Source organism: Balaenoptera acutorostrata, chromosome 3, assembly GCF_949987535.1.
Source record: "Balaenoptera acutorostrata chromosome 3, mBalAcu1.1, whole genome shotgun sequence".
Taxonomy (NCBI): domain Eukaryota; kingdom Metazoa; phylum Chordata; class Mammalia; order Artiodactyla; family Balaenopteridae; genus Balaenoptera; species Balaenoptera acutorostrata.
The window spans coordinates 182,791,067-182,814,444 of record NC_080066.1 but is presented as its reverse complement, the minus strand read 5'-3'; the positions used below and the strand labels follow the sequence as shown (position 1 = coordinate 182,814,444).

Genomic DNA, 23,378 nt, shown 5'->3' with positions numbered 1-23,378 from the left:
GGGGACCTGCACTAGGCAGGGTCCTTGGATTGGGTCTTTTAGGACCATCCCGGCCCCTGGAGCCCCCAGCTCCCGAGCTTGAACTACCCACTTGGGGCACATTCTAAAAGTCACACTAACCTACACCCCAACCCCACCTCCGCCCGAAGGAGGCAGAAGCCCAGGATTCGTCCCAGACCGGCCCCTTTAACAGGGTCGGGGCAGAACTGGGCCGAGAAGTGCGGGCTCACCGGACAAACTGGGAAACCGAGGCCAGAGAGGACGTGGCCTGGGGACAGGCCCCGCGGCGGAGCGCAGCGGTCCCCGGCCCCGAGGGCCGCCCGCTGCGCGCTCCCGCTCCCGGCGCCGCGCCCTCGCTCGGCCCGCGGTGGGGGCGCCCCGAGCGGCGGAGGCGGATGTGGGCGGGCGGCCGGGCGGGGCGGGCGCGGGGCGGAGAGAGGGCGGGCCGGCGGGACCGAGCGCGGCGGGCGGGCGGCCGGCCCAGCGCAGCAGCGCAGCCAGCGCAGCCCGGAGGAGCCAGCCGGCGGCCGCGCACGAGCTCCGGGTCCGGCGGCGCGCGAGGCCCGCCCGAGCAGCGCCCGCCGCGGCCTCCAGCCCGGCCCCGGCCGGCCGGCCCGCGGGGATGCGGAGCGGCGGGCGCCGGAGGCCGCGGCCCGGCTAGGCCCGCGCTCGCGCCGGACGCGGCGCCCGGTGAGTCCCCGCCCGCCCGCCGCCCGCCGCCCGCCGCCGGGGCCCGGATTTCCTCCCTGCGGCCCGGCCGCTTTGTTCGCGGCCGCCGGGGCCGGGGCCGGGGCCAGGGCCGCGCGCGGCTGGAATGGAGGAGCGGGAGCAGGAAGTGGCCGAGCGCGGCCTGGGCGGGGAGGGCGCGGGCCGCGCCGGCGCTGGGGGTGCGTGCCTCTGGCCCCGGCCTCCCGCATGACCTTGGGGAAGCGGCTCCGCCGGGCGAGGCCCGGGCCGGAGCGGAGGGGTGCGGCCGCGCGCGGGGGGCCGGGGCACCGTTGCGGCCGGGGGCTGCCCGGGCGCCCGGCCAGGGGGGCCCCGGCGTACAGTAGGTGCTCAGGGGGCCGAGGAAAAGGCTCGCCCCGGTCCTCGTTGAAGTTTGTGGGTGGGCCCTTGGAAGGGACCTCATTTTCCCATAGACAAAAAGTTGTCCGTGGTGGCTGGGTGCCCAGGCCCTCCCACAAAGGACTACAGCCCTTCTGGGCCCTGAGACTTGTTCCTGAGCTGGGTGGGTTCTGGAGGTGCTGGCCACCCATCCCAGAGGCCCGGGGCAGCTGGTGAACTTGGTGGGTGGGATTGGTTCCCGAGTATTGTCGTGGTAGACAGAGTTGGGGCCCTGGGCCTGTGCTCTGTGGCCAGAGGGCCCGCCACATTCACTCCTGGCCCCCTCCCACCTTGCTCAGGCCACCCCTAACTGCTGTGAGCTCTGGTCTGGGTGAAGGGTGGGGTACACTTGTGGGGCTGGGTTCCCTGCCCCCCAGCTGAGCATCCAGTTCATAAACCAGTGTTTTGGACGCAGGGGGAGGGGGCCCTTCAGAGCACAAATTATTATTATTTTTTTTAAGGTTGTGACTTAAGTAATAATAGCAGTAATTCACCTTTGTGGGGAAGTCACTCACAGGACAGAAGCAGCGGGAAGCAGAGGTCCCATCCGTGCTGCCCACGCTGTGCCCAGAGGCAGCCCTGGCCCTGGCTTGGTGTGTGTGTTTCTGTGCACATGCACACCACCCTGTGTATGTGCAGATATATTTTTACACACGGGGCCATCGGCAGCTGTCTGACTCTGTCAGCACCAGGCCCTGCTCAGGCCCCAGTGGGGGTAGGGGCACATTCAGAGGTCTTTGAGTCCAGCCCTCTGCCTCCAGGCCACGCCTACTCAAGTGTCACCAGAGCCCCCTGTGCCTGCCAGGTGGGGCTCAGAGCCCTGTCCTTGGTGGTACCTCCTCCAGTCTTACTTGCCATCCCTGCCTGTGGGCTTGCTGAGTGTGTTGGGCAAGGAGCGTCTTCCCTGTCCCAGACCCAAGGCAGTGAGTGGGTCTTCCTGTCCTTCCAAATTTAGCCCAAGACAGTCAGTGCAAAGCGGCCTTCTCTGGGTGCTTAGCCCATGCCTCAGGAGGCCAGCAAGGTGGGTTGTGGGAGAGTGTCTAGGTGGCTATAGGAAGACCCATGTTGGAGGTACTCAGGGTCTCTGTCCGGCCTGGGTGTCCCCGAGAGGAGTCTTTCCTGGCCTGCCCTCCTGAGTGCCCAACTGGAAGGGTAGCAGAGGACTGCTCATGGGGAGAGTGCTCTTTCCCAGGATGCCCAGAACTGGTGATATGAGAATGGGGTTTTGAGGGATGCCTAGGAGTTCATCCAGCAGGGGAGCAATGGGGTGGGCCACACAGGATCAATGGCCAAAGTGTCTGCTCAAGAGAAGGCTGCTGGTGGGCCTCCAAAGGGCGGGTGCCAGTGCCTCTGAGTTTGCACAGTCCCCCCCCCCCCATTTGTTGCCTCCTGAAAGCTGTAATTATGGGTCTGTAACCACCCTGGACTGGGTGCTCCTTACAGACAGGACTCCTCTGAACCTCTCTTTGTCCCCAGTGCCCAGCGCTGAGCCTGGCAAAACCAGAGATGCCTGGTACATATTGGCCGAATGAATGAACCAGATTCAGACCGGCGGGGGCGCTGTGGTTTAGGAGGGGTTTGGCGTTTCTCTGGGATGGGTGTGTGTAGGGGGTTTTCATGTCACCCTGGAGGGCTCCGGGCTCTCATTTGCACCAATCGCCTGCACTCCTGGCCCTGCCTTCTTCGCGTTTGAATTTCTCTCCTTTCCCAGTCTGGGGCAGGGAAGAGGAGCTCTGGGTTCTGCCTGGGAACCCCAGCCTCTGGGCAGGAACACCATGGACAGGGAGAACTGGGCACCCTCACCAGGGGATTGGGGAGGCTGAGTGGTGTGGGCTGAAGCAGTCAGAGGGGCTGCCTGGAAGAGGTGGCCTCCGCTGGGCCGGCAGGTTAGGGAGGCTGGGATATACCAGGAGGGCCTTTTGGGGGCAGGAGTGATTTGTACAAAGGTCAGGGGAGGTGGGAATGGGTCAGTAAGGGGGGCAGTGAGCTCTGAGGGCTTGGGGGTCCAGGAGGGGTGGTGGCAGGGGCTTGAAGCCCAGGGGGAGGGGAGGCCTGGGCCCAGGGAGCAGTGTGAGTGACTTTGTACCAGGTGCCGTGGCGGGAAGGCAGAGCAGGGGCCAGCGGGGGCTCTGGATGCTAAGAGGGGACAGGTCGCGTGGGAAGGCGCACCCGGGCTGAGACCCCAGGCGCTACGGGCCTCCTGGGCTCACCTCGGGGTCCGAGGAGTGTCCCCAAGCCCAACACAGCCTCACACTTCCCTCTGCTTCTTCCAGAGGCTGTTGACAGCCCGCTGGGCTCTGGGAGGACCCTGCTAGAGGCGTGTGAGCGAGGTCGGGGCCACGCAGGCCCGCGGGAGCCTCGGCACCATGAACGACGTGGCCATCGTGAAGGAGGGCTGGCTGCACAAACGAGGTCAGTGCCCGCGGGGCCGGCCGGGGGCGAGGGTCCCAAGTGGGCCTGCGGCTCCTCAGTGGCCAGGGGCGGCCTGGGCCGTGGCTGCCAGGCGAGTGAGGCCTCCCTGGGCTCCTGGACCCTCCTGGACCAGCCCGGGTGCGCTTTGGGGCCCAATGTCCCCATGGCCTGGAGGGCATGGCCTCGCGGGACCTCCCGGGTGGGGACGTGTGCCCTGGGCCGGCGTGCAGCCCGTGGAGTGGCTGTCTGGCTGGGGCCGTGGGCGGGAAGAGCCACCCGCTTTCCTGGAAGGCAGTGAGGACACTGGGGCCGGTCCAAGGCCTGGCGCACTAGCGGCCCGGGGCGCTGCCCGAGGGCTCCTGAGGGCAGAGCAGGGCTGCCTGGCCTGGCCCGGTGCCAGCCTCAGGCCTGGCTGTAGGCGGGAGGGGGCTCCGTGCCACCCAGTGGCCCGGCTCGGGGCGGGTTTATGCTGGAGCTGCCGAGCTGGCTGGCCTGGAGCCCCCTCTGCCTCCCCTCTGCTCACTCAAGTGGCCCTGTGCCCAGGGAGGGGCTCGGTGAGGAGCTGGTGGGACGGGAGCGTGGGCCTGGGCCCCTCGCCTTCCGGCCCTGCCTGCCCCACCGCCCTCTGTTGCTTAGCGGCCGGTGGTGGGGGGCTGGACAGGCCTCCTGTCCAGGTGCCTGGGTAAGTCACTCCCTCCTGCTCCAGGGCGGGGATTGGCCAGTCACCACCTGCTCCCCCAGCTTGCTCTTCCTCCAGACCCGTTCCTCCCAAAGCTCTGGCGATCCCACGCTAGCTAGCCACTAGCCACGCCACTCTTCATGCACACCCTCTGGTGAGGGTGTCCCTGTCCCCACCGCGGGATCCCACAGGCTGTTGGGAGGGGGAACCTCAGACACAGGTGGAGCTCACAGGGAGGCACGGCAAAAGTGGGTGTCACGAGACTGGGTTTTGTGGGATGCATAGGAGCCTCCCAGCAGAGCAGTCTGGGAAGCTGCAGGAGCTGCGGTGGGCAGCACAGGAGTGATGGAGATGAGACCTCAAGGGGCTGCAGAGGGCACAAAGCAGGGGATCAAGGATGTGGTCAGCTGTGTGTTTTTAGAGCTCACTTAGGCGGCTGCAGGGAGAACAGTGCACTGGGCCTCAAGACGGAGGTGAGGTGGCCGCAGGGGCCTGTGGTCCGTGGCGAGCCCCTCCAAGGTTTCCTGCACCCACCAGCCTTCTGGATCCCCTCCCCCAATGTTTACCCCTTCCTGACCCCCAGGAGTACCACTTCTTGTGCCTGGAGCCTCCCACCCCCGCTCCCCATCAGGTCCTACTCTGTCTGCCTCACCTCATAGCCCTCTTCGGTGTCAAGGATGCCCTCTCTGACCCTGGTCCCCGCCCTCCCCTCTGTGCCTGGTGGCAGCACAAGAACACACGGGGACCGGTACCTCTTAATCCTTGGCAAATGTTTGTTAACTGACTGTTCGATTAAGGACTGACCTAGGAGATGCCTAGGCCTCAGGGCTGCCAGGGCTCCTGTCCCAGTTACTGGGGCATCCACTGGCCAGCCAGGCTCGGGTGGGAGTGCCCCTCTCATGCTGGGTGAATTTTAGAGTGCCACTCAGGGTGTGCGCGCTGGGGGCACGGGGTGTCGGGCCCAGCGGGGCATCCAGGGAGCTGGGTTTTGACCTGATTCGGCTGCCCCATCACTGTGTCCTTCTCCAAGGGCAAGTCTGTTGACTCCTTGGGCCTTGGTTTCCCCATGGGTACAGTGGGCGCGGTGGTGGGCAAGGGCCTGGTGGGGTAGGCCCTGGGGCAGTGTGCAGCCAGACTCAGGCCGGGACAGAGGGTCCTACGCGCCCACGTGCCTCTGCTCCTTTCTCCAGCCCACGTGCCAACCCAGGCAGCGTGTGGGGCGGCGATGTGGCCCAGGCCCTCTTGTAGCCCGGGAGGGGTCGTGCCAGGTCCCACCTCCACTGCCTGCCCTCGAGGCCCCCCCCGCGCTCCGCTCTCCGTTCCCAGTGACCCCGTGGGAACCTCTGTGTGTCGCGGGCTCATCCCACTGCCCCCACTGCTGTCTTGTTCTCTCCGTCCTTTTGTCCGTCTCTCGGTCCGTCTTTTACGGATCTGTTTTTGCCCACAAACGTGGGCTCTTCCTGTGTGCTGGACTTTGGGGTGACTGGGTGAAAGGAGCAGGGATCATGTGGCCGAGGGTGGGAATGGGTGGGTTTGGGTTAGGTGTTGGGGGATCGAGGAGGACCCTGATTTGGGGCTGGAGGTACGCGGCGGTGCCGTTTCCCGCGACTGGGGCGGGGGGGCTCGCGTACCTTTCCTGGGTGGGGATAGCATCCTGGCCTTGGTTGTGGGCGGGCGGACGTGCAGGCCGAGCCCCGCGTCACGGGCAGGAGGGTGGGCGGTTGGAAGATGCTGTGTGTGTGTGCTCCGCTCCCAGAGCCCCTCCCTCACCTGCAGCGTCTCGCCCACCCCCGGCCCTGCCCCCGCCTCTCAGGACTGGCTGGAAGAGGGAGCCAGGCCTCCTGCGGGGTGGCTCTGGGTAGAGTTGGGGGGTCCCTGGGCTGGGAGCGGGCGGAGGGCTCCTGCAGCACTGGCGTGAGGTGCCACCGCCTCCCTGCCCCCTCCCCCCGCCGGGGGTCTGATCCCCAGTGGGGTTGGGGGAGCTCCAACTGTCCTCCAGCTCCTCGCAGACCCCTGAGGCCCCCCACGCTGCTGCTGCTTGTTACGTAGGTTGGGGGGCTGCTGTGGGATGAGGGCCTGCATTGCCCGCCGTGCTGTGTCTGCTCTGTGTCCAGCCCAGGGCCTGCACGGGAGGGGCGAAGGGACCTCTGGAGCTGAGTGGGTGTTGAGAGTTGACCCAACGGCCCGTTGGCCAGGGTCAGGGCAGGACAGACCCCCGGCCCCCAGCTCCTTCTCCCGCCCCTCAGGGACACGGGCTCCCATCTCTGGGGAGGGCCCGGGGCTGCGGCCCTGGTGTCCTGATGCGTGTGCTCTGGGCCAGAGCAGCTGAGGGGGCAGAGGAGAGCCTGGCCTGGCGGCTGACGCCACAGCTCAAGTCCCAGCCCTGTGCTGCCCTGCAGCACCCAGGCAGGCCCTCTGGGCCTTGGTGTCCCCGGCTGTCCCCAGGAGAGTGGGGTCCAGCTGCTCAAGGCTCAGAAGGTGGTGAGGAGGAGGGCTGAGCCGGGTGGGGCCGCAGGGACCGTGCGCAGATGTCCTGCGAGACGGATGGACGTCCCGAGCTATGGGTGGGTGTCCCCAGGGGTGGGCAGACTTCCTGAGTAAAGTGGGACGTTCTGAGTGACAGGCAGGCATCCCGAGTGATGGGCAGACACCCCAAGCTACGGGTGGACAGCCCGAGTGGTGGGCAGCTGCCGCTCAGCTCCAGCCGCTGGTGCTGGGGGCCGGTGGGCTCGGTGTGGCTCAGAAAGTCACCTTTCCGAAGGTTTGGTCTGTTATGTGCGCTCTCCTGATTTTTGAAGGTTGACAGTTAAAACCTTGTCCTTCAGGATGCAGGTCAGGCTGGACTTGGCCTGCGGCCTCCAGTTTTGTCTTTAGGCTGTGTGCGGTGTGCAAGGCCACGGGCCTGAGTCCATTCAGCTGCTTTGGGACGTGTCCCCAGGGCCCCGTTGTCCCTGCCCACTTGCCCTGGTGCCCGCCGGGCTGTGCACCACCTTGGCTGCAGCCCAGCCCCGCGGAGAGCTGCTCCAGCAAAGCCCCACCCGCGGGTCCCGCTCTCGGAGCCCGTGGAGTGGGCAGGGTCTGTGGGCGTCCTCCTGGGTGTCTCCAACCCACGGACGGGCCAGCTGGGCCACGTGGACCGGGAGGAGGGAGGAGGGCAGCGAGGTGCTGGCCACGGGGTGAAGGAAGGGGCTGAGGGTCTGGGTGGGGGTGGGGCACCGGCCTCGGGCACCCCTGGGCTCACGTGGGCCAACTTCTGGCCTGGCCAGGAGGGTCCCGAAGGCCAGCCACCGCGCCGCAGCCCGGCAAGCGGGGGCTGAGGGGCGGGGTGGAGGAGAGCTGGCCTGTGGGCACGGGGTCCCCCGTCCAGGACCCTGCCTGGACGTGGCCCCAAGTGAGGTGTGCCCGGTGCGTGCACACGTGGGAGGCTAGCGCCTGTGCGTCGGCTTAACTCCCCCCACCCCAGGAGCGGCGGGCCTGGCGGCGGCGTGTGCTCACGGGGCTCCGTGGGGCTGGTCCCTGGCGCGTCTCAGGCCTGGCTGTGGCCGCCCCTCCCCCCACACCCACGCAGCCCATTTCTGGCCCAGACCCTCCCGCGGTTCCGGGCCCTTGCCACCCCGCTGCGCAGGTCCCCGGCGTCCTGGTGGGGGGCGCGCTTCTGGACTGTGGTGGCTCCTCCCCCCCCTCCTCGGTCCTGGCCAGGTCCTGCTGCCGGCTGCGGCCCTGGGCTTTACCTGCCCCCTCAGGTGGCTCTACGCTGGGGAGCCGGCAGTCAGTCCCACCTGCTGACACAGACTCCCACCCATCCCCCGTCCTGGGCTTCCCATGGGGCGGGGCCGTGGGGGTGCAGCCCGGCTCCCCTCTAGAGGGGGCGACGGCTCTGCTGAGCGGACAGCGGGGGCCGAGGCCTGCAGGGGCCTGTTGAACCCACTTCTGAGCACACCTGCCTGGGGGCCCGTCGGGGTGAATCATCTGTGTGCACGGCCCGGGCCGCTCTGCCTGGGCGAGGGGCTCACGGGACCGTCGGGGGAGGCAGGCTGCTCCCTTCGCCCCGTGCCCCAGGCTGGAGGGTGGGGCTGTCCGGGGCCCTCCTCCCCCCGCACCGCAGCGTCCCTGGCTCAGGCGAGGGATGCCCAGGTCCCCTCCAGGTCTCGCCGCAGCGGCCGTGGCTTTGGTTCCGGGGGGTCCCCTTGGTCCACTGAGGCAGGTGCGTGCAGGCCGGCCCAAGGGTGGGAGCAGGTGCTGGGGCCTCTGCTCCGAAGGACGGTGCCAGGCAGGGGGGCCCGTTCCTGGAGGGGTGCCCCTGAGCCCGTGGGCGGTGGCACGAGGCTGAGGCCGAGGCCTGCCGGCCTGTGTGGGACCAAGTTTCCTGTTTTGTGAGCCGGTTGAGTTTTCCCTTCAAAACAAACAACGAAAGAGGAAGCTCGGGCGTCCTTGCGCTGGGGGATGAGGGGTCACCGCTGCCCCGGGCCTGAGGGGCCCTGAGCGGGCCGTGCTCCTGTCCGCTTCCTGGTCCTGTGGTGGCGAGCAGGGGGCCTCTGCCGGCAGCCCAGCCGCCCCGGGGAGCTGAGTGTGCGCCCATATGTGGAGGGGAGGGGGCCCTCAGGAGGGGCCTGGGCCGGGTCGCGTCAGGCCAGTTCCTAGAAGTGCCGTGGGAGGGTGGGGGCGGGGGCGGGGGCGGGGGCGCGGCTGGCATCCCCTCTGATGGGGCGCACCAGGCCAGGCTCACTGCCAGCGCCCTCCCCGCGGGCCCTCCCGTAGCTGGAGCCGGCGGCCGCCTGCCGCCTCTGCACCCGTAGCGGTGGGTGCCCCGGGCCCCCGCCCACTCGCCCCCACGGGTAGGCCCCCAGCCCGGACCTGGCCCCCGCAGCTTGGCAGAGGGCCGCGTGCGCTCCCTCGGCCACGCCCCCCGGCCACGCCCCTGCCGCCTTTCTTCCTGCGTCACGCGCATGGCTCCTTTACCGTCCGAGATAACACTCGTGTTTCAGGAATGTTGGCATTGATGGGGGGGTTCTCTGGTGCCTCTTCTGCCACCCCTGGGGGCCTTGGGGCAGGGTCCCCAGGGCACTGGGTTTGGGCTCACAGATCCCTGAGCAGGCCCAGGACCACAGACCCCCGGCCCCCTCCCCCCCGCTGGTTCCGCCGGCCCAGAGGCGTCAGCCGGTTGTCCCTGGCAGGGCTGGGGGCCCCATGCTGGCTCTCCACCCCGGGCTGGGGGGCGGGGTACACCGCGAGCTGGAGTTTGGGGGCTGTGATGAGCTCGGTCGGGGCTGGGGCCAGGGTGGGTGTGGCCGGGAACATGAGGTGACAGGGCTGGCAGCTGGGAGGATGCAGCCTGCCACCATGTCACCATGTCCCCACCACGTCCCCAGCCAGGCCTTGCTGTCCTCACGGCTGTCGCACCACGACGTGGCTCCCAGTTAGGGAACAATAAATAAGAGCTGGGCGGCTGGGAGGTGGAAGGCCCTTTCTCTGGAGGGTCCCCCTGACCTGTCCCTCATTCCCTTGCCCCCTCCCCTGTGTAGGTGGTGCTTTTTCCTGGGGGAGGGGGGGTTGGTGCTTGGAGCCCCTCGCCCCCCGGAGGGCCCTGGCTCACAGAGGCTGGGGGTCACCTAGATGCCAGGGTCTTGCTCTGCCTCCTCTGAGTGTCTGCAGGGAGGGGGTCTGGGCAGGGCCGGTGCCCATGGGGCGCTCCTTTCCTGCAGCTGTGTCTGCAGGGAGGGCTCTGCTGCCACCCCACCTGCTCTCCCGGGAGCCCGTGCTGCCGTCTGTTCACTCCCACCCCCTCCCTCTCATTGCCTCCTCCCTGCCCGGGGGAGCCCCGGCACCTCCCTTGGTTTCGTTGGGTCCGTCCTGGGCTCTTAGCACGGGAGTGAGAGGCGTGTCCCTAGGGAAACATTCTGGAAACCTAGAACTTAAGTGCCGTGTGGCTTTGGGCAGACGCTGCCTGAGGGCCTGGGCCAGGACCGGTGGAGGCAAGAATCCCCTCTGCCAGGGCCTGTGACCCAAGGGGCCAGCAGATGGGGGGAAGCTGGTGGACTGACAGGCCTGGGGGCTGCCTGCTCCACCCCCCAGGCCCACCTGCCCTGGAAAATGTAGGCCCCAGATACCCCTGCAGGCAGAGATATGGCTATGGCTGCCCTGAACCCTGGACCCAGCCCAGCTCTTTCCAAGCAGTCCCCCTGAATCCTGCAGTAGTGAGGCCAGGTGCACATCAGGCGGAGAGCGCGGGGGAGGCGGGTGGCGGGGCGGGCTGGGGTCAGGGGTGGCCCCTTTTTCTGGCCTGTGCAGCAGGTGATGTGTGGTGCCCAAAGAGGAGGGTTTCCGGAGAAGATGGCCAAGTGGGTGGGACGTCCAGGCCCAGGTGATGTGCAGGCAGCTGCAGCGAGGGGGGCTGTCGGTCGTAGCTGGTGAGAGGCCCGAAAGCCGGCACTGTCCTGGGGCAGCAGGAAGGGGCAGGGAGACCCCAGAGCTGTCTGCTGCACCTTGACGGTGGGGGGCGGGGGCACAGCGCTGCTCCCTGACTGCGTCCCTCCCTCCCACCCCGCCTCCCACGTTCCTCTTGAGTCTGTGTGCATTGGGCTCAGGCCTTGGGCCCCTGCCTGCTTGATGGCAGAACCAACGACCTGCGAAGAGTTCTCGGTTTGTGTCAAGCAGTGAGCCCCGCCTGGGCAGCCGGACCTGGGACTCTGGCCACCATCTGCCTCTCTGTGACCTTGAGAGCCCTCTCCCTTGGGCCTCAGTTTCCCCCCGGAGCGACTGGTCATAATGATCCCACCTTCTCGGCCTGCCAGGCAGCCTGGGGACGGCCCAGCCGGGCTTGGGGGGCTGTGTCCGGGGAACACCCGTCCTCCACATGTCGCCCCCCCTGCTGGGCCGGGAGTGGCCCTCTCTCCTCTCCTCTTGTCCACACTGGCCGTTCGTGCCCCCGTGAGGACCCCGAGAGCGCTGCCCTCGGAAAGGCGTCCCCAGGAGCAAGGAGAAGGCGGCGTGGCTCGCCCGACAGACCCGGGCTCCGCCTGAGCGCGGCGTGCCCCCTCCCTGGCACCGGTTCTCGGGCTTTCACTGACTGTCCGTGGCCTGGTGTCCTGCCGGTGGGACAGGGACACGGGGACGTGGGGACACGAGATGAGCCAGGCCCGCGCCCGCCCCGCTTTGCTCGCGGCGCCGGAGGGGGTGATGGCGTGAGGCAGCTGTCCATGAGCGATGGATGTGGCGGTGGCGGGGGACCGCGTGGTGGCCGCCGTCAGCTGGCACCCGCTCCCCCGGCCTGCTGGGGCTCGCTTCGCTGTGGAGAAATAGCTCGGCGCCGCCTGGCGCCCTGCCAGCCGCCGCCTGCCGCCGCTGCGGCAAAGCGTTTATCCAGCAGTTTCCCCGGGAGCTGGGGACTCAGACCGTTCACGAGCTCAGGGCGTGGCAGCCGGCGGCCTGCGCTTGGGGGCTTGGAGGGGCAGAGGTGCCTGGCAGGGGAGGACTCGCGGGTGGCAGGCCTGGGGTGTGGGGAGCCTGCGCGCTGCGCCCCTGGGCCCCCCAGCGGCTCGGGTCCTGGCCTCCGGGTCTCCTGCCGGCGGTGCCGTGACCCACAGCGCGGCCTGGGACCCGGGCTGGGAGGTGCAGAGGCACAGGCCGTCAGCCGGCACCCAGCCTGTCCCCGATCCTGGCTGTGTGGCCCCGTCAGCGTGATTCGGGCTGTGGGAGACGAGTGACGTTGGCGAGGAATCCCCCTTCCTCGGGGCCCTGCAGCCCCTTCCTGGGAGTGAGCTGGGCTGGTGGAAGGGCCCTCCTGGTGGACGACACACGGGGATGCCGAGGGGCCGGGGCTGGGGGCTGGGGGTCCCAGGGGGGCAGGAGGAGGAGGGAAGCCCTGCCCTGGGCACAGGAGCCTGGCTGACCTGGGCGCCCCCCAACGCCCACCCCACCCAGGGCAGTTGCCTCCTCATCTGGAGCCTGGGAGGCAGGTGGGCGGGCCTGGGCATTCGGGGTTCAGGGGGTGTGCGTCCCCTTCGCTGGTGGCCGGGTGGGGCGCCAGTGTCTGGGAGGGGTGGGTGTGGTGCCGTAGGGCCCCTCCCACGCCCTGGCCCAGGGCTGGGCTTCTGAGAGAGCCCCCCACCTCGGGCGGGCTGAGGATGGACCCTCCAGGTGGGGGTGGGCACCAGACCACGCGTGCCTCCAAGTGCCCGGCCCCAGCTCCGGTCTCCCGGCCGGGGTGCTGTCCTGCCCTGCGCGGAGGGGAGCTGGGCCAGCTGTGATGTGGGGCTCCAGGGCCCCGGTCTGAAGTGTCCGCTCAGGTGGGATGGGGTGGGTGGGAGCCCTTCTGGAGTCCTGGGCTGGGCTTGGGCGGGAGTGGCAGGGACGAGGGGACCCGATTTGGGTCTGGGTCCAGGCTGGTCCCTGCTGACCCGTGGTGTGGCCGCTGCTGGGAGGCCACCCGGTGGTGGGCGGGCATCTGGCCCCAGAGACCAGGGGACCCCCCCCCCCCCCCCCCCGTTTAGGGAGCGGCATCCGAAGAGCAGACTTGGGCTTTCTCGTCTGTTCCCAGCATGGGCCGTGTGTATCTGTGCTGCCTTATCCCCCTCGCTGGCCCACAGGTGTTACAGCCGAGAGGACAGAGCACAGCCGTGGCCAGGCACAGGGTGGCCACCTCCTCCCCTCGCCCCTCCTGTGTCACCCCCGTCCCTGGGCCTGGGCCGGCCGCCCACCGGCGTCCTGTCCGTGCTGAACTCGTTCAGATGCAGGCCACGGCCCAGGTTGCAGCTGGCGGCCCCCAAGTGACCACCTGGCTGGACGTCTGCAGGCAGGAGTGTCCCAGAGGCTGAAGAAAGGGGTCTGTGGGTCTCAGAGCCTTGGCCCTGGCCTCCCCGGCCCGTCCCCCCGGCCCCGCCCAGCGTTCCTGCTCCTCCTCCGGGGGTCTGGATGCCGGCTGCTGAGGGCCAGGGGCCGGCTGTAGCCTCCACCCGTGTGTTGCCCGGCTCCTGTCGCCTGGCCCCGCTTCAGTGCCCTGGGTCTGGGGGCTGGCGGGGGGCCCAGCCGGCCTGTGGCCCATCCCCCCGGACCCCTCTCCACGGGCTCAACAGCGTTGGGTGCTTGCCCCTCCGCCTCTTTCTGGCCAGTGCCGCTCCCGCCACCCACCCCCAGTTCTGGATCCCAGAGCCTTCCCAGCCCTGGGGGTGGGCTTGTGGGGTGAAAGCTGGAGGGCAGGTGCAGGGTCACGTGGCTGGGGGCGGGTCCCCCTCCCAGGGCCTCAGCCACAGTGGGGTCCGAGGCCCAGGCTGGTGTGCGCGGGTCCTGCCGAGCGCGGACACCTCTGTGGGCACACACGTGCCGACTGCCCGCGTGGGGTGCGGCGCTGGGGGGCCGCCGTGCTGGGCACGGTGGGGGCCGGCAGCAGTTGGTGAATCAAGATGGATTTTCGGGGCTGCACGGGTGAGGCGCTCATCACTCTCCCCGCGCACTTAGCGTCCCGGGGAGCGGCAGCTGGCGGGATGGGAGGCGCTCTCCATCAGGGCCGACAGCTCCAGACTGGAGCGCAGGCGGGTGGGAGCGAGCGGCGGGTGCTGGGGTGGAGCGGGCTGGGCCGCATTCAGCCCCCGCAGCCGGCTGTGCTCCACCCTGCGCCGGGGCGGGCGAGGAAGGGGCGCCGGGGAGGCTGGGTGGGACCGGTGGCCGGGGGTGGGCGGTCCCCGGGCCCGGGAGGGGAGGCACCATCCAAGGGTGGCCTCACCACCTTCCCAGCCCACGTCCCCAGGGGTCTGGGGGGCTCGGAACTGGGTGGAGGCCCCGCTAAGTGCTGTCGGGGTGAGGGCAGGTTACCGGCCGACTGCCGTGTCCTCCCTGGGCCAGTGGTGTCTGGGCTCCCTGGGGAAGGAAGGGAGTGGCTGGAGGCCCCGACTGCCCACCCTCCCCCGGAGGCCCTGGGTCGTGCCGGGTGAGGGCTGGGCGGTGGGGCGGGGGAGACCGAGGTGCAGGGCTCTGGGCCTTTGCCCGCCCTCCAGGTGGCCGTGTGCGGGGCTCAGCTCGTAGGGAAGGTCCGGCCCCCTCCCCTCCTGCTGCCCCGTGGCCCTCTGCTGAAGCGGGCGCCTAATTAGTAAGTTCTTCGGTGTTGTTCAAACTCCTTGCTCGGCAAAATGTAAATGAAACGTTTTTTCTGGGTGTCAGTATGAAAAATGGCAGTCGCTGGAACGTCACAGAGGACATCTGCTCTGATTCTGGAGTGTGAGCGCCTGTTTATGGCTGATGCTGCAGAACTTCAGGGAAAACTTTCCTGGGGACCTGGGTGACCCATGGGTGGGATGCGGGGGCCCAGGACGGCAGGTCCCAGCCCGAGGACCACCCAGCCGCCTTCTGGGTCTGGCTTCACAACAGCGCTCAGGGCCCCTGCACAGTGAGTGTTGTCACACGGGCAGAGGGGACTCTGTCCCGAGTGCCCATCCTGGGGACGTGCTGCAGGTGGGCTCGTGTCTGCCGGGCAAGCCCCCATGAGTCGCACTCTGAGTGTGATGCTGGCCCCCTCGCCGCTGGATGCTAGGCTCCGTCCTCTCGGCGGGGGCCAGCTGTGGTGGGCAGCCCAGTCGCCACGGTCACCACAGTAGCTGCCGCGTCCACCACCCGGCGGCACCCAGGGTGGGTGAGGAGTCCTCTTGGCCCTGAAGCCCCTGGCGGGTGGCTGTAGCTGGTGCCCGTGCTCTGGCTGGAGACCCGCTGGTTTGGCACCACCTCCTCCAGGAAGGCCCTCTGGATCGGGCCGGCCTCCCGTCAGTTGTACCGCTTCCCCCAGGTCCAGGTGCTGACCTGGCCCCCTTTCCAGCACAGGTTCGGGGTTGGCACTTCATCAGAGGTGGCGCTTTCACACAGTGAAGCCTGTCTTCCCACCCACCCCCTGCCTGCCCCGGGGGAATCGGGGTCAGTGCCCGGAGTTGGGGCATCCTGGGCGCATCTGTCCCGGCACAACCAGCTGTGACTTACCCCGGGGAGCGGGGTGCGTAGGGGGCCGGGAGCGTGGTCCGGCGGCCGCAGCCCCTCAGTGCCTGTCCGCCCGCGTGTCCTCAGGTGAGTACATCAAAACCTGGCGGCCCCGGTACTTCCTCTTGAAGAATGACGGCACCTTCATCGGCTACAAGGAGCGGCCGCAGGACGTGGAGCAGCGTGAGTCGCCCCTGAACAACTTCTCCGTGGCGCGTAAGTGTGCCGGCGGCCGCCCCGGGTCGGGATGAGGGCGGTGGGTGGGGCGGAGAGAGCCCTCTGGGCCCAGCGCCCCCCCATGGGGTCCCCCTGGCCTCTGTGTCTGGGGCCAGCAGCCCTCCGGGGACCAGGCTGGGCCCGCGGCTCCGCGTCACCTCGGGGACCGGTTAGTGGTCGGCTCCGGCTGCCAGGGATCTCTGAGCCGAGCCCGAGGTTGTTCCCGGCGGACCTCTGGAGGCCGGAGGGCCTGGCCTGGGGCAGCCGGCCGACCTGGGCCCCTCCTCCAGCGGGGGCCAGACGAGCCCACCAGGGCCTCTTTCCCCAAAGCCCCCGGGCAGAGGCAGGAAGAGAGTGCGGGGGTGGGGGCCACCCAGCTTCCCGGGGCCTCCGTCGCCCCAGCACGAGTGCCCACCACAGGTGTTCAGAGGCCCCAGTCCACCGTGGCAGTGCGTTTGTTCCCACCCTCAGCTGGGGTGCCAGGCAGGTGGGTGCAGCACTGCTGGCCTGGGGCGTCTCAGGACGCTGAACAAACTGGCACTTTTTCTAAACCAAGTGCTACTGTGGCCTCGTTACGTATCTGCAGGGGGACGGCAGGTGTGACCCTACCCACGGCGGGGGGCACCCAGGCATGGGGACGGGTGGGTGGGTGGGATGCTGGGCCGGGCGGGCCTTCTAGCCTGGTCCCTGTTCCCGGTGCTCTGCCCGGGCTGGCCCGGGACACGGGCCTGGTGGGTGGGTGACCAGCACACCCCGGGGTCCGCCTGGGCTGCTGTCTGGGGTGCAGAGCTCCCGGCTCCACGCCAGCCTCCTTCATTCATGCGCCGCCCTCCGGCTGGCTCTGCCCTCCCTGCCCTGGGAGCTTGGGGTCCTCCAGCGGCCCCCCTGCCGCCAGACCGCAGGTTCTGGTCCAGGGTCTCAGGAGGGGGCGTAGCACAGATGGCCCATCCTCGGCTGACGGGGAAGGATTCCCAGCCTCCGCGCCTGCAGATATTCCGAGGTGGGGGCCGTCCTGCTACCTTGACTGTCCTGCCCACCCCCCAGTGTGCCTGGCCCCGTGCTGCAGGGCTTCCCATGGGAGGAGCAGAGGCCCTGCGCCACAAGGGAGGCTCCTTTGGGGGTGCTTTACCAGGGCCTGGTTCCTGTGAGCCCTGAACCCCCTCCCAAGCTCCTCAAGTCTCAGCAAAGCAGCAGGTAGAACAGGGGCCTGCGGGTGAGGGGAGGCCAAGGAGGCAGACCCCCGTCCCCGCAGCCTCGTGGCCACGTGGGAGCCTCACTGCAGTGTGTCTGGGCTCCCCGCAGGGCCTCCTGGGTCAGGCTGGGGGCTTCCGGGCTTGGAAAGGATGCTCGGCCAGGGGGACGCTGCCTTGCTGGGGGGCTGAGGCCCCTCGGGAGTGTTCCCCAGGCTGAATGCAGGGGAGCACGGCAGGGGGGGCTCTCAGGAGGAGCATGGGAGGTGGGCACCTCCCAGAGGGGCTCCCTGAGCAGTGGGTGGGACTGGGGCCCTGACCCGGGCATTAGACCAGCAGGGGCTCCGGGCGCAGGAGCAGAGGCGTGCGGGAGGGGCAAGCCGCTGTGCAGGGGCCTCTGCACCACGGGCTCTTCCTTGGGGATGGGTTCCAGGGTGGGGGGACGAGAAGTCAGGCCCTGGGTGGGTGTCAGGCGCCTGAGCCCTGGGGGCTCCTGGTGGTCTCCGATGGGCTGAGCGAGTGGGAGGGGGCATGTGGGGACCCAGAAGGCTGGCCGCACAGGTTTTCCTCTCTCCCCTGCCCCGTGTAGACACAGGCCGCCCTCCACATAAGGCTGGGCCCCCAGCCCCCTCCTGGCCCCGCGGCCTGGCGGACCATTCCTCGCTCCCTTGCGCTCGGCTGAGCCCGGCCGGGGCCCCTCGCGGTTGCCAGGGCCTAGACGCTGGAATGTCGGAGACCCCTGCGCTGGCCCCGCGGCCCCCTCCCGCCTCATACAGGCTGGGCTGGCATCCAGCCCCTCTCCGGGCCTGGGGCACCTCCACGGTTCCTCGGCTGCAGGTGTGCGTGCTCCAGGTGTGCATGTGCCTGTTTTCACTCCCGTGTGCACCTGGGGGCGTGGGCAGCAGTGCGGGGAGGGTGCAGCCCGAGTGGCCTCTGGGGCGGACAGGCAGCTTCTCCGCAGGGTGAGCCGCTACCCCCCTCTGTTCTGGGACTGGCGCTGCGCCGAGAGGGGGCAGGCAGAGCGCTGGGCATCGTGAGGCTGGGCCAGTGGTGGGACGTTCCTGCTCGGGGTGGGGGGGGCGAGCTGCTCTCCCAATCCCCTCACCCTCCGGCCGGTTGAGGGCCGTGTCCTGGCTGGCAGGGGGGCTCGGAGACTAAGGAAGGACCACGGAGGGCTGACCGGCCCCCAGACACCCCCTCGGGCGCCGCTGAGCTCTGAGCGGGGTCCCAGCTGGAGTGGGGGGTCCCGGCCCCCTTTTACAGGGCGGGAGACCGAGGCTTGGGGAGGGCTGGGCTGTGGCGGGTGGTCCGGGGCGCAGTGCAGACGGATGCTCGCCTGCCCCCAGAATGCCAGCTGATGAAGACGGAGCGGCCGCGGCCCAACACCTTCATCATCCGCTGCCTGCAGTGGACCACGGTCATCGAGCGCACGTTCCATGTAGAGACCCCTGAGGAGCGGTATGAGCTGGAGACGAGTCCCGGTGCCCCAAGCCCGGGGACCTCGGAGCGGGAGGCCCCAGGCCTGTGTGGGGCTGGGGCCTCACCCGACTGACTGCCCTGCAGGGAGGAGTGGACAACTGCCATCCAGACGGTGGCCGACGGGCTCAAGAGGCAGGAGGAGGAGATTATGGACTTCCGGTCAGGCTCGCCCGGCGAGAACTCAGGGGCCGAGGAGATGGAGGTGGCGCTGGCCAAGCCCAAGCACCGCGTGGTGAGGCCCGGCCCTGCCCTCGGGGCCCTGCAGTCGTGGGTCCCCGCCCCGCCCAGCTCCCGCACAGGAGTGAGGGAGGGCCGCCAGGTTCGTCCCCCCGAACCCCAGGGCTCCAAGTCGGGGCGCACAGCCCCGTGATCTGCCACGAGCCCTGGACCCCCCGGACCCCTCAGGCCCCACCTGTGCTCGGCCCCGAGGCTGGCCGCGGTGGCCCTGGCGGCCCCGGCCTCTGGCACCCCTCACCACCGTTGGGCCTCCAGCAGTCACCATGCTGCCCCCTGACCCTGGTGCCTGCCCGCTGCCCTCAGACCATGAATGAGTTTGAGTACCTGAAGCTGCTGGGCAAAGGCACCTTCGGGAAGGTGATCCTGGTGAAGGAGAAGGCCACGGGCCGCTACTATGCCATGAAGATCCTGAAGAAGGAGGTTATTGTGGCCAAGGTAGGGGCTAGGGCCGGGGCTGGGGGCTGGGGGCTGGGCGGGGCGGGCGGCTCAGTGGGCCCTGTTTTCCAGGACGAGGTGGCCCACACGCTCACGGAGAACCGCGTCCTCCAGAACTCCCGGCACCCCTTCCTGACGGTGAGTCCCCTCTGGACCCCGGGGGGATAGCTTGGGCGCCAGGTGCTGGGGTCGCGCAGTCACTCGCACCAACCCGTCCTCCGGAGGACCTGAGAATCTGGCGGGCTCAGAGCCCCGCGGATGGCGGGCGGGCCTCCAGGAGGGGCGGGTGGAGGTGCCTGGTGTGGGGTCGCCGGTGCACAGAGAGGGCAGGAGGCCCTGCCTTCCCTCTGGCCCGCTGAGACCCTGGGAGGCCACACTCCCCGTGCCCACCCTTCTGCACGGTTTTCCACTGCTTCTCCTTTGAGGCTCACTCTGGGAGGTCCCTGTCCTGGGGGAACTTGGGCCAGGAGGGGTGTATGGAAAACCCCTAGCCGTTTGGAGCAACAAGGAAGTGCCTGGAATTAGTCTGCCAGGCCCAGCCAGCTCCGCCCCCAGAAGGTCAGCAGTCAGGCGGACGGGGCTCAGGACTCAGGCCTTGGGCGACCCGGGGCCGGCCTCCGAGGTCTTGTGCCCGGGACCACCATGGGCCTGTCCCCTCCGCTCAGCACAGGTGTCCTCGCTCCAGGGGATGGCCTGATCCAAAGCAGGGGCAGAGCAGAGGAGTGGGCAGACTTGGGGCGATTTTTTTCCTGAGACGTTTTCTTACGAGAAACATCAGACTCCAAGAGCAGATGTCGTGTTTGTTCGTCCAAACGTGACTCGTTATCGTGGCTTTGCCTCATCTGCTTCATTTTGCCCTTTTCCCCTCTGTCTGGCTGGAGAATTGTGAGGAAAAGGCCAGGCTTTGTCGTGCCCTCCACCCTCCAGTGGGTCCCTGTACGGGATGCTAACGTCGCGTTCCGCAGAGATTCCCTGGTCGGTGCAGCAGGTCTGGCCGTGGGGCAGCCGAGCGCCGGGGAGGGTCTCCCGTCCGTGTTTCTGTGAGCGAGCCGGTCATCAGCGGGCCTTTCTTTTAAAGCGAGGCCGCCTGTGGTTTGAGGTGTGAGGGCAGCGGGGCCGGCCCTGCAGGGGAGCCTCTCACGGTCACTGGACCTGCGGCTGCCCGTCCTCGGGCGCGGCCGGTGGGGCAGTGGGGCATCCCCCGCCCTGAATAGGGCGAAGCTCCTGCCCAGCTGGAGGGCCGGGTTCCAGCTCTGCTTCCCTCGCAGGCCCTGAAGTACTCCTTCCAGACCCACGACCGCCTGTGCTTCGTCATGGAGTACGCCAACGGAGGCGAGGTAGGGCCCGGTCCCGGGGGCGGCCCTCTCTGAGCCTCCGGCGTCTGGGTGGCTGTCCTCCCCGCTCCCAGCCTGGTTAGGGTCTCCGCCCCGTGACCCTGGCCCAGGTCGCCGGCCCCGCTCAGGCTCCCCGTCCCGCAGCTCTTCTTCCACCTGTCCCGGGAGCGGGTGTTCCCCGAGGACCGGGCCCGGTTCTACGGCGCCGAGATCGTGTCCGCCCTGGACTACCTGCACTCGGAGAAGAACGTGGTGTACCGGGACCTCAAGGTGGGCGGGGCCGGGGATCGGGGGCGGGGCCGGGGATCGGGGGCGGGGCGGGGAGGCGGGGTGGGGAGGCGGCAGGGCAGGGCTGGGAGGCGGGACGGGGAGGCGGGCTGACGCGGAGGCCGCCGCCTGCAGCTGGAGAACCTCATGCTGGACAAGGACGGGCACATCAAGATCACCGACTTCGGGCTGTGCAAGGAGGGCATCAAGGATGGCGCCACCATGAAGACCTTCTGCGGGACGCCCGAGTACCTGGCCCCCGAGGTGCGCGCCTGCCGCGCCCCGAGTCCCCGTGTCCCCCACTCCCCACTCCCGACCCCCGAGTCCCCCCGTCTCAGGTTACCTCTGAGCCCGTGCCCTGCAACCCCAGGTGCTGGAAGACAATGACTACGGCCGGGCGGTGGACTGGTGGGGGCTGGGCGTGGTCATGTACGAGATGATGTGCGGCCGCCTGCCCTTCTACAACCAGGACCACGAGAAGCTCTTCGAGCTCATCCTCATGGAGGAGATCCGCTTCCCACGCACGCTCAGCCCTGAGGCCAAGTCCCTGCTCTCAGGGCTGCTCAAGAAGGACCCCAAGCAGCGGTGAGCCCTGCCCTGGGCTGCCCCCCAGCCACCTGTCCCCTGAAACCCCCAGGGAATGACCGTGCTGGTGGCCGTGTGTGATGTCCTCCGCCTGGGCTGCCCCGGGCAGAGGGCCTCCTCACACCTGCTCAGGAAGACCCGGCCCTGCCGGCAGCTCCTGCCCACCCGGCACGCTGCACCTGCCGCGGCTGCCGGGGCTGCTGCCTGGCGGCCGACCGCAGCCTGTGGGGGCAGGGGCCTGAACCGTGGGCCCAGCAGGTGGCGACCCCGTCACTGTGGCCTCCGTCTCCCCGCAGGCTCGGTGGGGGCTCCGAGGACGCCAAGGAGATCATGCAGCACCGCTTCTTCGCCAGCATCTTGTGGCAGGATGTGTATGAGAAGAAGGTGCGTGGGGCCTGTGCACACCCCTCCCCCCGCACACGCCCGCTCACACCCTCCTGCTCACCCACATGCCTGCTTACGCGCCCCACACACACACACGTGAGGAGGCCTCCGAGCGAGGCAGCTGCTTTCTGCACGCGTGCCTCTGCCCTTTGTCCTCTGAGGGACCTGGGAGCCCCAGGCCCTGGCCCATGCTGGTGGGGTGGCCAGCAGGTTCAGGAAGGTTGTCCCTAGGCTTGCTGGGTGCCTGTCCCCAAGCATGCTTCCACCCCGTTTCCAGCCCACCCCTTCCCTGCAGGCCACGCATGGCCGGCTGGGCCTTTGTCCCTGTGAGACAGGGCTCTCCAACCCTGCTCCGCTCCAGCCAGGGTCCTGCCGCGTCCTGGGCCTGCCCTCCAAGGGCTCTAGTCCCAGCCCCGACCCAGGACACCCCCTGCTAGTTGCTGCTAGGTCCCAGGCAGCCCTGCCCCCGGGCCAGGGGTCGGGGGAGTGGGGGTCCTTCCTCCCACCAGCCTGTCCCTCTGCAGTTGCCCTTGCATCCTGCGTCGTGGTGAGTCCTCTCTGAGGCCTGACGCTGCCGGGCCACTCTGCCATCCGGGGGCCGCAAGTGAGGCCGGTGGCCCCGCAGGTGGATCCCTGAAGGGCGAGGCCCCAGAGGGGACGTGGGCAGAGGAAGGCCTGGCCCCAGCCTTGGCTTCTGGGTGGGGAGTTGGGTCCAGGTCCAGGTCCAGGTGTGCAGGGCGAGGCCTGTAACCTAGCCCCCTTCCTGCAGCTCAACCCGCCCTTCAAGCCTCAGGTCACGTCCGAGACGGACACCAGGTATTTTGATGAGGAGTTCACAGCCCAGATGATCACCATCACGCCGCCCGACCAAGGTGAGGGGTGGGCCTCCCTGCCGACCCCTTCCTCCTCTCCAGGCAACAGAACTCCATGCTCAGCATTTCACTGGGAAGGCTCCCTCAAGGGTGGCCATCAGGGCGGGAGGGCCGCGGCCCCCCCCGCCCCGGGATCGTGGGAGGGGGGCTCGCTGAGGCTGGATGTGGAGTATGGGAGGCGAGCCCTCGGGGCCAGCCTCGCTTTCCCCGGCGCCCGGGAGCTGAGCCGCCCCTCCCGCCCGCAGATGACAGCATGGAGGGCGTGGACAGCGAACGGAGGCCTCACTTCCCCCAGTTCTCCTACTCGGCCAGCGGCACGGCCTGAGGGGCCCGCCGGCCGCGCTTGGGACGCCACCGTGGGCAGCTGCGTGCTCTGGACGAGGGCTTGGAAGGATCGGGAGGAAGCCTCGCACGGATGACCTGTATTTAATGTTTCTTATTTCTGGATGCGTTTGGGCGGAACCATGCCGTCCTCCAACACGGATGGGAAGACGCCTCGTGCTGTGGGCAGGGCTGCCCGCCTTGGGGGCGGTGTCCCCCTGGCCAGCCAGGTCGGGAGGAAGACATCCTGCGGTTTTTCTTAATTTATTCATCCAGTTCTCCAGACGTGGCCTCGGCCTTCGGAACGATTAGATTCACGTAGGAAAACGTTGAGGACTTCTGCAGCCAAGTGCAATCGGGCCCGGGTGGGCCCTGCCCGCGGCCCCTCCGTCCCTCTCGCCGGCTGTCCCTGGCTGCCCCTGTCTCAGCCCGGCCCGGGGGCCGCAGAAGCCACTTGGCCATGGTGCTGGCCCGGCCCCCTCTCGCTTGGGGTGGGGCACGCAGCAGCCCCAGCGCTGAGGCTGGAGGAGGGTGGCCCCTGCAATGGGGCTGGGCCGGGGCTCACCGGCGAGACAGAAGAGCCAGGTGACATCTGTTGCCGTGTATTATGCTGTTCACGTGCATACTGGGGTTTCTAATCTCAGGAGAGAACCCTCCCTCCGCCCCCTTCCCCATTGGGACCGTCTCACCCGATGGCTTCCCTTGGTAGCACCTGTCCTTATAGAAGCTTCACTCTCCTGCTGTCGCCCTGGCCCCACCTGATGCCCTTGGGAGGGGCCATCGCTGCACCCTCCGTGTCTCCCAGCCGGACGCTGCGCTGCACCGTGGCGTTTTTTATACTCAACTTTAGTATTTTTACTATTATGAGACTTTCCCTCCAAATTCTTCAATAAAAATTGCTTTTCAA

The 23,378-nt window shown here is 68.7% G+C and overlaps 2 protein-coding genes across 3 annotated transcripts in view; one reads left to right on the top strand and one right to left on the bottom strand.

Moving 5' to 3' along the window:
- LOC130707577 (basic proline-rich protein-like) overlaps positions 1-1,256 on the bottom strand; it is a 2,455-nt gene extending 1,199 nt beyond the window's left edge. The window contains exon 1 of the mRNA XM_057542715.1: positions 138-1,256. Within this exon, the coding sequence (XP_057398698.1) occupies positions 138-1,256 (1,119 nt within the window). The remainder of the gene's footprint in view (positions 1-137) is intronic.
- On the top strand, positions 473-23,378 carry AKT1 (AKT serine/threonine kinase 1). 2 transcript variants are annotated; one of them, XM_057543174.1, is made up of 14 exons: positions 473-690; positions 3,378-3,516; positions 15,239-15,367; positions 17,904-18,015; positions 18,121-18,268; positions 18,577-18,708; positions 18,781-18,846; positions 19,977-20,045; positions 20,187-20,312; positions 20,445-20,573; positions 20,779-20,894; positions 21,191-21,278; positions 22,048-22,150; positions 22,396-23,378. In XM_057543174.1, the coding sequence occupies exons 2-14, from the start codon at positions 3,471-3,473 to the stop codon at positions 22,473-22,475; spliced, it is 1,344 nt and encodes a 447-aa protein (XP_057399157.1). In that variant the 5' UTR covers positions 473-690; positions 3,378-3,470; the 3' UTR covers positions 22,476-23,378. The 2 variants fall into 2 exon arrangements, with proteins under 2 accessions (XP_057399157.1, XP_057399156.1); XM_057543173.1 differs by having other exon boundaries at positions 475-690; positions 20,680-20,894.

Coding starts and splice junctions, on each gene's coding strand:
- AKT1 (XM_057543173.1), top strand. CDS start 3,471: ATGAACGACGTGGCCATCGTGAAGGAGGGCTGGCTGCACAAACGAG. Junction 20,046..20,186: donor AGTACGCCAACGGAGGCGAG/GTAGGGCCCGGT, acceptor CCCGTCCCGCAG/CTCTTCTTCCACCTGTCCCG. Junction 22,151..22,395: donor CATCACGCCGCCCGACCAAG/GTGAGGGGTGGG, acceptor TCCCGCCCGCAG/ATGACAGCATGGAGGGCGTG.